At 39.8% G+C, this 12,145-nt stretch overlaps 1 protein-coding gene across 3 annotated transcripts in view; it reads left to right on the forward strand.

Moving 5' to 3' along the window:
- LOC136864143 (uncharacterized) overlaps positions 1–12,145 on the forward strand; it is a 624,111-nt gene that overhangs the window by 205,570 nt on the left and 406,396 nt on the right. For all 3 annotated transcript variants that reach the window (XR_010859277.2, XM_067140781.2, XM_067140790.2), the window contains exon 9: positions 4,454–4,627. Coding sequence is in view for 2 of the 3 variants with exons in the window: in XM_067140781.2 (XP_066996882.2) it covers positions 4,454–4,627 (174 nt within the window). In the remaining variant the exon portion in view is untranslated. The remainder of the gene's footprint in view (positions 1–4,453; positions 4,628–12,145) is intronic.

Here is a 12,145-nt window from a genome sequence, read left to right on the forward strand (position 1 = left end):
GGTAGATGGCGAAAGTGGGTCGACATGACCTGCAGGTTGTGATTTTCGCAAATGGACACCAGTCTTTTGCTGTTGGGATTGGTTCTTTTGTGAGCAGGGTAATTTCCTATAACTTTCTTGTACTTCAGTTCACGTCCTAGTTGGGCATTGAAGTCACCCAAAAGAAGCTTGACATGGTGTTTGGGGATTTTGTTTAATTTTTCATCCAGTAGGTCCCAGAAATTATCAACTTCGTCTGGATCAGACTTGTTCTTATCGTTTGTAGGAGCCTGTGCGTTAACTAAGGCGTAGGTTTTGTTCGCGCATTTAATTGTGAGTATAGGCAATCTGTCATTCGCAGGTTCGAAATTTGCAACCGATTTAAGGATCTTGGTTCTAACAGCAAACGCGGTTCCAAGCACCACAGCTCCATTGAGGATTCCTCTCTGTGCTTTGCTCTTGAATAATCGGTAGCCTTCGGATTAAAAAATCTCTTCATCTGGGTACCTTGTTTCCTGTAGGGCCATTATGGATATCTGATTTTCGTGAAGAGCTTTGTTGAGGGTTTTCAGCTTGCCAGTTTGTGTAAATGAATTTATGTTGAAAGTTGCTAGAAAGGTTTTAGATTTTGGCCTGAGTTTTTGACTCTTCGGGGTACACCGAGATGCTCAGACTCGTCTCTTGCATGATGTCGAGTCTCCCCCAGAATCCGAACGAGACTCGTGCGCCGTGGCGTTCACGGCGAGGGATTTTTCAGAAGATTTACCCCCTGGGGTATGTTTCTTGAAATGTTGTGTCATCATGCTTTTTGACTTTGCTTTGGACGGGTACCCATCCTTTTACAACTAGGATTGTTAGCCCTAGAGGTTGCCTCAAGATGTTTTCTGGCTTCTGGTCATTTACCAGTCTTCGCCATAACCATGGCAAGGGACCCTCTTCTTTTTTTTTTTTCACGGTTGTATTTTATTTCCCTACTACCCTCTGACTTTGCTGGCGGCAGAGCCAGCGAGCTTCCCCAATTCCAATGGGATGCGCCCGATGGAGGTAACCGGTAAATCCCCACACGGAATTATTATTATTATTATTATTATTATTATTATTATTATTATTATTATTATTATTATTATTATTGAAAATTCTTCAGATGGAAAATAAACATGCAATATCTGTGTGAAGTCCTATAAATCTGTTAAAACACACATTAGTAAAGCTCATCTTGAAGCACACAGGCAGCCATTACTAGAAACTTATGCACTGCAACGTGCCTGCATGGGCGCATATGACAACTCCACCCCTCCAGTCACGGATAACCACCAACCAGGGGGCGAGCCTCCTATCGCTCCTCGCCATGGATTTCCGGCATGCCTTGGTGATGAGCTGTCTAATGTGACTAGGAATGGCTGGCTCCTGTGCATACACCAGTTGTTTTACATGCCCAACAGAAAAAAATCCAGGGGCATAAGATCGGGCGATATGGTGGGCCAGGGGTCAGATTCTCCCCTTCCTATCCATTTATCAGGAGATGGTTCCGGATGACCACCGCAGCGTGCAGTGGAGCTCCATCATTTTAAAACCACATCCTGCAGCAGTCGAGGAGAGGTACATGTTCCAAAAACAGTGGTAATTCATCTTGGAGAAACTGCGGATAGTGTTGGCTGGTCAGATGGCTGTCAAAGAAATGGGGACCGATTAGGTGATCACCCAGATTCCATACCATAACATTCATGCCCCACTGTACCTGATAAGCTGCCTGTCACAACCAGTGGGGGTTGTCCACATTCCGGTAATGCATATTATGGCAATTAATGGTTCCATTGTTGTGAAATCGTGCTTTGTCCATAAATAAGAGAGTCGCTAGAAAAAATAGGATCAGTGTCCACATGCTGTAGGATCCATTGACAGAACGTCATCTGGACATCAAAATGATGACCCTGGAGCTCCTGGTGTAGGTGCAGATGGTACGGGTGAAACCGGTGGGTTTGCAATATCCGCATAACAGATGCTCGGCTGACTTTCGTCTCCTTTGCAATGCCCCGTGTGCTATTATGAGGGTTATGCATCAAATGTGACCTCTTCATTGTTAGCAGACGTCATGGGATGATCTCGAACAGGCCGTGTCCTTCCTGCAGGCGTCTTTCCACACTCCGAAATATCATGCCCATCGGTTGTTCTTGATACAGGCATTGTGCTTGGTATGCATTCTGTCTAGCTTCTCCATAGATAAGTAACATATACACATACTCGTCGCTGTAATACACCTCGAGGCAGTGAATAAACTTTGTGTTGTGAATTGCTTTGAAGGAGGGGAGTTCGTGCAGCTAAATACTTACCTACCATCGCATGTTTTCGTTCCAATGGGGCATACTTGCCCTACCTGTGGTCTATGAAGCTTGGAACATGTACAACATAGCTAACTGGCTACAGACCATCATTTCCTCGTCCTCATCCAACCCAGCACCATACACAATGCAATGATTCATACGGTCTTTTACAGAGTCAAATAAACAAATCAGTCCTTGGAAGCTATCAGTATGCAACCCCACTACATCCCAGGAAACTCGCTGTTAAAAAATTTTCTCATGTGGGATTCGAACCTCCTACCTCAAGCTCTGTAAGCTATCACATATCTCCCCGCCCGCTTGGCATGTGAGCTACTGTGACACTGGACCTACGGCACCAACTTCCCTGCCTATACAGTACCGTGCTCCTGGTCTGTGCGTCCACCTCCTGTTTTAAAGTACGTGTTCTGCATATCTGTACTAGTTTTACGGGTTAATTTGAAGTACCACAATAACAATTAAAGTTATGTTTTAATGGTCCACCTTTTCAATACTATATTATGCAATGCTTACATTACATTTTTAATCTTGAAACTAGTTTCGGCCTTGGCTGGTCATCATCATCAGCCATAGTGCAAAACTGTACAAATACATCTAATGACCAAAACAAATGTACAAACACAAATGACATTAAAAAATATTAAAAGGATTTGGGATGAACTATGCGCACAACATGTAAAATATGAAAATACTGAAGGCTCTAAAATCCTTGGATGCGTTGCATCATGTTAAAATGTTAGTGCTTCTTGTTAAAATATCTTGAAAGATGGAGATGGAGATTGTCAAAAACAGCACATGAAGATATGATTCATAGCTGGCAGTTCATAGATTGCAGCTGATAGAAATTCACATTTCAATGCCGTGTCCATGAATTTAACCTTTCGTTGCGGCATGTGGTACGTGGAGTACAGTAGTGATTGATCTATAAAACAATAAATTTTTCATTAAGGTACTATCTTAAGAAATGCACAATTGCAGGAGACCCATTAACTTGACGGGCACATGAGGGTTGATAATTCTGCGTCCAGAAGGCTCTCTTATACATTTCATATTCAGCCCCTCATTATATCACACTATGCAATGTGAGTTATATATTATATATTTCTTTGATCAGTTCATTGCCTTTAAAATCTATCCCTCAACTAAATTGGCTGTTATTACTCTCATTATGTCTTTCTATTCTGCATCGAACTGGGAATTAAAATCAACCATGGTTCAGAACAATATGACCTTCAAATTGATCTCTTCGCCACCTCAAGAACTATTGGAAGTTAGAAACTTTACTGTAACCTGTAACCTCAAGAACTACTCGAGCATTTATCTTAAAGATACCTTCGTTTGTCAACTGTGATTCTCAATTGTTCTAATACTGCACTCTGTTTCACTTATTTCTCTTCACAATGGTGTTTAATTTCAACTCTTCTGCATAACAAGACTACTAGCTATTTGCATCTTAATATATCAAACATACGATTATAATATTTAACATCGAGCTTTTGTTCATCTTCACATCAAGACATTTAAAACCTAGAATAACAATGTTAAAAAGGGAGAGTTTCCACCTATTCAATACAATGGTAAACTGTTGCACAAAATTTGTGTCACAACGTGTTTAATTTGGTTTGGGACCAGTTTCGACACATGTCTATGTCATCATCAGCCGATAGAAGAAATATGGCAAGAAGTATACAATTATCAACACACAAATAGCTAGTTGTCTTGTTATGCAGAAGAGTTGAACACCATCTGTGCATTGCTTGCGTCTTGTACTTTTTGAACGATCTGGGGTCGAAACTAGTACCATTTGTGATCGACTTGTGATGTAACCACGCATTACTAAGTGTTAATTGTATTGAATAGGTGGAACCATAATATATTATTAATTTAAGGAATATTGCTGCTGCATAATGTTTTGATTTGAAATTATTAAAGAAACTCTCATAGTTTTAAAGTAAATATGTGCTATTTCTTGGCACTACAAAGGAGAGTTCAGATATTAGATTTGTAGTTTAACCATGCTTCTATAAGTAAAGTTATATCTGCTTCAGTAACTGGAGGTCCTGACTTCAGGTTATTGCTACCATGAACGTTATTTTCAAATTTCATTTGAGTTTTAGTACTTTCTCTGTTTGTAGAAGGAAGAACTAGAAGATGAGTTAGAGTCTAAACAACTTGCATGCCAGCGATTAGAAGAAGCTGTGGTGGATGAAAAGCAAAGAGCCTGGCGCATTTCACAACAGTTTCAAGAGCAGCTGGACATTACTAATGAACTGAGGACCTTGGAGGCAAATTTGAGAGATTCACTACTAGTATGTATGAAATAATGATTGATTAGTTAATTAGTTCATTCATTGCTGCAATTATAACATTATTTATTAACATAGTTACATTTCTTCCTACCTGATGTATCATATTAAATTCTTATAGAAAGACTAGGAATCTTAATATGTAAGTAGTAACATAATATTTTTCTAATGTAGGCTTGCAGAATCTGGAAAGTAATTGTCTTGGACAGTTCTAGGTACTGTATTTTAGGTGAAACCATGGACTAAAAGCTTCAAACATAATATTTTTCCACAACATACTGTATATAAACAGTATTCATATTAAATTGGATTTCTGTTACAAAATTCATTAGCAAATCATCATTACCATTGTGGCGGCCTCTAGTATTAATATATGTGTATAAACTGTGTATGTTTTATAAACTCCTTGAACTTTGTTTATGTTTCGAAGACTTTTATATATTGATGTTCTGTGCTTCTAATATTATCTTTATTCTCTCTGATTATTATTCATGCTTTTACCTTCGTTCCCCACGATAGTTGGAGTGTTAATTAAACACATTAATACACCATCCCTGTTCTATTATTCAAGTACATAATCATCATCAATAACTACATTGGTGACCCCGACGTGATATTAAAATACGACGCGGAACACATTTTGTGGTTAGTCAAGTGTGAAAATGACCGATGCCAGCAACGAAACAAATCCACCGCCAACAACAGTATGGAACGAAGCGGGTATTGCTCGCATTTCAGTGAAGATTCCACCCATCTGGAAGAAAAACATAAAGGTATGGTTTCTTCAAGTTGAAACACAGTTTACTATGTTGGGTATCACTAACGAAACCACAAAATTTAATCATGTTGTTGCGTCATTAGAAGCGGATATTGTAGAATTAATTTCCGACCTTTTATCTCAACCATTATCTACCACTCCGTTCACAGAGCTTAACCCTGTTGCTCTCAGGCTATTTTCAGCGGTCAAGCCCAAAACACTCAGGCCATTTTTCATGATTATGCATGTTAAAATGTAAAAAATTGCCGTATAAAGAAATCCCCAGTTACAAAATTGAAAAAAATTACAGTAGTACACTATTTAATATCGTTTTAGGAAAAAAAAATATCCCAAAATTGTTCATGGCATATTTTACTTCAAAATAAATTTTGAAATTTGAAAATATATTACAAAAAATAAAAATCTGTTTTTAAATACTAAAAAAATAATATGTTCTTTAGTGATATTGTTGTTCAGTCATTCTGAAAATAAGAGCATTTAATTCTGTATAACATGATATAATATTGTTTTTTGTATTCTTATTTAGTCATGAGTTATAGCACCTGACGTAAAGAACTGTACACGTACCTTCCGGAGTCAGCATTTGTGTTTTGGAAAACATTCTCCTATCATCAGTACCTGTAAAATCCGAATCACTTCTTCTTTATCTACAGCTTTTCCCACACCTGTGGGGTCGCGGGTGCGAACTGTGTCGCACATGTGGATTTGGCTCGTGTTTTATGGCCGGATGCCCTTGCTGACGCCAACCCTATATGGGGGGAGGTAATCACTATCGCGTGTTACCGTGGTAGTTTGTAGTGTAGTGTGTTGTCTGAATATGAAGAAGAAAGTGTTGGGACAAACACAAACACACAGGCCCCGGGTCAGAAGAATTAATCAATGGCGATAAAATTCCCGACCTGGCCGCGAATCAAACCCGGGCCCTCTGAACCAAATACCTCAACGCTGATCATTCAGCCAATGAGTCGGACTGAAATACGAATCAATATCGGCTATAACGTCACCGTCATCGTCTAAAGCATCTAAATGGTAATACTAAATTCCCATGAAGGGAATTAGATATTTTTCCACCAATAGAGCATATCAAAAATCAGATCAAAAATTGCACGTCAGATGACGAGTCTAGTGTCAGACCTAAGACGAAATGCTGGTTAATAGAGCAAACGCCTGATAAAGCCATACATCCAATTTTTGATCTGATTTTTAAAGCATCTAAATAATCCAAAACATCGGAATTATTTAGTCTAGAATTTGGCCCAGCCATGTAAAAAAATTAGGCCTACTCGTGGCACGAAAATCTAATAACACGAAATGTTAAACTAAAATTCACTTGAGAACACTGATAAATGTAGAATATAAACAAAATATAATTAACAATAATCTATTATTAAAATGGAAACAATAAAGCGAAGGGAAACACGTATTTTGAAGCTTAAATGAGACTGTACTGGCAAGCAGCACACTTCAACTCGTCATGCGGTGAACATACGCGGTTTGATAACTTCATTTGTTCCAAACAGGTGAGCTTAGTGTCTGTATCTCTCGAGAAAAGTGTAAACTAAGTCCAAAAGCTACTATTAATGTCTTTTCCTGACATCTGGGGGTCCATTAAGGTACTTATACAGCCGTCCGAACACAAAGCCGATAGATCGGCACGCTGAGTGTTTTAAGCAATACCACCCGAGCCGATAGATTGGCTCGCTGAGCGTATAAGGAATTTGAAGAGTCAGAGAATAGGAAAGTGACGAAATTATTAACAGAATTAGAATTAGGTGATAAGAAGCCAGCTCAACTCTTGCATGAGATGCAAACTTTAGCCGGTACGCAAGTCAAGGACGATTTCTTGAAAACCATATTTATGCAGCGGCTTCCTGTTACCGCACGTTCTATATTAGCTACGAGTAAAGATAATCTGGACACCATAGCCACTATGGCTGACAAAATCATTGAAATTTCACAACCGGGATTAAATGTTTATGCTCAAACCGCGCAGGCACCATCCACCATTGCAGTCGATAAAATAAATGATGTCAGTAACGATCGTATCTCAAGACTAGAAATGCAGATCGCTGAATTAACACTGAAAATCAATGAATTGAAAACGTTGTCACGTTCTTCAAGAAGTAGCTCACGATCATCTCGTTCCTCACCAAGAAGGTCACGAGACAGGTCCCGATCAACCCACTCTTTTAATCCTAATGGAGCAATATGTTGGTATCACTTTAAATATCGCAGCAGGGCAAAGAAATGTCAAAGCCCATGCTCATATCAACCACCTTCCGCTCAGAATTCTAACATGCAGTCAAACTAAAACGCTCCACACTAGCGGCGGCAGGTGATCGGAGTCATTTTTCACGCCGCCTATTTCTCACAGACAGAAGTAGCGGAAGTCGTTTCCTGGTCGATACCGGAGCTGATATTTCTGTGATTCCGCCTTCGGATAGTGATCGCCCAAAAAAGACAGATCGTAAACTTTATGCAGCAAACGGCACTGGTATTAACATTTACAGAGAGCGTCTACTAGTACTCGGTTTGGGTTTACGGCGCAATTTCACATGGAAATTCGTAATTGCAGATGTGCAATCACCGATTATTGGAGCCGACTTCATTCACCATTACAACCTTATCGTAGATCTAAAGAACAGGCGACTCATTGACCCATTAACATCAGCAGAGACACCTGGCACATTGATTAAAGTCTCGGGCATAGAAACAGTTTATCTAATGCCACCAGATCAAAAACATGCTGACATTCTAAAGAAATTTCCCAACTTGCTCCATGAAAACGTCCATTTCGACATCCCAGATACCTCTGTTTATCATACCATTGTCACAGAAGGACATCCTGTAGCAGCAAAGGCACGACGACTACCACCAGATAAACTGAAAGCAGCTAAAGCAGAGTTCCAACAAATGATCGATATGAAAATCTGCCAGCCATCAAAGAGCGCCTGGGCAAGTCCCCTCCACTTAGTTCCCAAGAAAGACGGATCCTGGAGACCTTGCGGAGACTACCGTGCTCTCAACAACATCACCAAGCCTGACAGGTATCCTATTCCTAACCTTCAAGATTTTAACAGCCAACTACTTGGAAAACGAATATTTTCAAAAATAGATCTGATCAGAGCTTATCATCACATCCCTGTACATCCGGACGATGTACCTAAGACAGCAGTGATAACTCCATTTGGTTTGTTCGAATTTTTGCGCACCTCATTTGGACTCCGTAATGCGGCTCAAACTTTTCAAAGATATATCGACAGTATACTCAGAGACCTCGATTTCGTGTACTGTTATATAGATGACATCCTAGTGGCATCACAAGATGAAGAAGAGCACAAGAAGCATCTTCAAATGCTTTTCGAACGACTCAGTAAGTTCAACATCAGAATCAATCTCAACAAGTGCATTTTCAGTTCAACAGAAGTACCTTTCCTGGGATATGCGATATCTGCAAAAGGAATCAGACCACTACCAGAGCGAGTACAAACCATTGTTGACTATCCGCTACCCACAACAGTAAAAGAATTGCGCCGGTTTCTTGGCCTCATTAACTTTTACCGAAGAGCACTGCCAAATTCAGCCAGTAAACAAGCAGAGCTTTTGAACCTACTCCACGGGACTAAGAAAAATGACAACAGAAAAATTAATTGGACAGAACATTTTCGACAAGCCTTTAATGATCTAAGAAGTAGCTTGGCCGATTCAGCACTTCTAGCTCATCCATCTTCAAATTTACCACTAATTTTAATGGTAGATGCCTCAGATTATGCTATTGGTGCATCCTTGCAACAAATCAAGGACAATAATCTGCAACCATTAGCATTCTTCTCCAAGAAACTGACAAATGCAGAGAGGAATTACTCAACCTACGACAGAGAACTCCTCGCTGCCTACTCAGCTGTGAAGCACTTTCAGTACATGCTTGAAGGACGTGATTTTCCGATTTACACCGACCACAAGCCACTCATCTTCATGTTCAAGCAACGTTCAGACAAAGCTTCTCCACGTCAGATACGACACATTAGTTTCATCGGACAGTTCACCACAGACATACGTTACACTACTGGAAAGGAGAACATCGCAGCTGATGTTTGTTCACGAATTGCTTCAATCACTATACCTCCAACTGTTACCATGGAAGAAATAGCAGAAAGCCAACAATGTGATGAAGAACTTCCACACATTAAGAATATGTCACTTGCACTTCGAACAATAATGTTGCCCAATGGTAAAGAACTCGTTTGCGACATGACTGAAGATATGATTCGCCCATATGTACCTCGACAACTACGACAGGCAATTTTCAACTCGCTACACAATCTAGCTCACCCTGGTGTTCAAGCAACTATTAATTTAGTAAAAAAGCACTTCATTTGGCCATCACTAAAAAAGGACGTAAAGACCTGGACATCAACATGTATTTCTTGCCAACGAAGTAAAGTCTGGAGACACACCAACAGTGCAGTGGGACAGTATCCTCCAACGACAGCAAGATTCAGTCACATTAACGTGGACATAGTTGGACCACTACCTCCATCACAAGGATATCGCTATTTACTAACAATTATTGATCGTTTCTCCCGATGGCCAGAATCAGTTCCATTAGCTGACATCACAGCAGAAGCAGTTTCATTCGCCATAGTCTCAACATGGATATCTCGTTTTGGCGTGCCTCATATCATAACTACTGACCGCGGAAGGCAGTTTGATTGTCAACTTTTCAAATGCCTTACAAGCACACTGGGCATCGTCCACATTAAAACGACAGCATATCATCCGGCAGCTAATGGAAAAATTGAACGCTGGCACCGTCAATTAAAATCTGCTTTGAAGGCACAGATGTCTGATGACTGGGTTTCGAAGCTTCCCCTGGTCTTGTTAGGACTTCGTTCCTACATAATTCCACAAGTCAACACCTCGCCAGTGGAAATGACTTACGGCTCAACAATTAGGCTACCAGGAGTATTTCTCAACGAACAGAAACTAGTAACTGACATCCCAACCTTCGTTTTCAAATTGAAGGAACAGTTGAGGAACCTAAGACCAGTCCCAACAGAACATCACGACCGCAAAAAGATCTTCATTCATCCACGGCTGATGACGAGCAAGTTCGTTTTCGTTCGACACGACGCGGTCAGAACACCTCTTCAATCACCATATGACAGGCCATATCCAGTCCTGTCTCGCAGTGACAAACACTTCGAGGTGGAGATGCCAACAGGGAAACAAACTATTACCATTGACAGATTGAAACCTGCCTTCCTTCTGACAGACCAATCATCGGACAACAAGGAAGACGCATCTGGAGAAACCACTGTGGACATTCCGTCGAGTTCCATTCCAAAGACTGTCAACCTTCAGATGAAGACAGGCAGCACTCAATCCAATACACCCATACCACGGATCACCAGATCAGGTCGAAGGGTCACCTTCCCTCGAAAATACATGGTCGCTGTCACTGCGGAGGGAGTGTGTGGCGGCCTCTAGTATTAATATATGTGTATAAACTATGTATGTTTTATAAACTCCTTGAACTTTGTTTATGTTTCAAAGACTTTTATATATTGATGTTCTGTGCTTCTAATATTATCTTTATTCTCTCTGATTATTATTCATGCTTTTACCTTCGTTCCCCACGATAGTTGGAGTGTTAATTAAACACATTAATACACCATCCCTGTTCTGTTATTCAAGTACATAATCATCATCAATAACTACACCATCATAAATATGACAATTTCACTCTGTTAATAAACAAAGATAAGAAGATGGAAATATACACTACTCTAAGGACATACAGTAATAGTGTGAACAGAAGAACTAGCTGAAAGGAGAGATAAGGAGAAGCATGAAGACATAAAATGAACCAAACTCCACATATTCTCATTCTGTAGTCCTCATAAATGGTCTCCCTTCTCATCAATCCTTGTTCTTGTGGATCTGTACCTTATCAGCACCCAAGAACTTGTTTTTGCTCCCTGACTTTAACAGACTTATAGGCATATTCTCTTATTGGGAAGTCTTGTCCTAAGAGATAATAATTTAAATTCATTTCTCTTATAACCTGTGTCTTTGGGACCGAGTGCACCCCATTTCAGACTCTCAGACCAGTCTTACTTTTTGTCAGAGAGCTGGGAAATTGAAGCAGAACCAATTAGCCAGCTAACAACTTTGCTGACTCCTAGCCCATAGCAGTGGCAGTTAACTGGTTAACTAGATCTTAACCTCTGACATTACATTCTTATTGAAACATCTAATGTCTTGTTCTTTTCGTGTATTGTTTTGGGGATGCAATAACCTTGAGACATCATTACTGATCCTGACCGATACATGTGAGGTTTCTGAAATGAAAAGTCATGTCCCTGTGATTTGGATTGCATGTTAAACTTGAGGTTTCCTGGCTATTCACAGTATCAACAATCATGGGCCACAAGCTTGTTCCCTCTCCTGTGCTTCTTGTATTTTGCATTTGTTCAAGAATCATCTTCTGTCATATCTCATTGTGTATTTACAGTTGTGTTTGTTTTTATGATTTATGTATTGTAAAACTGATAATGCAGGAAGTCCTTTGATTTATAATTGAATAGTCTGATTGAGTATATATTTCTGATATAAGAACTGCTTACTTTAGGTCAAAGTATTAGTTCATATTATTAATCCACTGTATAATATCAATGAAACTGATTGACCTCACAATCTGTAATCATATTCATGTGATCACCCCAATGAAGATCTTTCCT

Source organism: Anabrus simplex, chromosome 1 (assembly GCF_040414725.1).
Source record: "Anabrus simplex isolate iqAnaSimp1 chromosome 1, ASM4041472v1, whole genome shotgun sequence".
NCBI classification, from domain to species: Eukaryota; Metazoa; Arthropoda; class Insecta; order Orthoptera; family Tettigoniidae; genus Anabrus; species Anabrus simplex.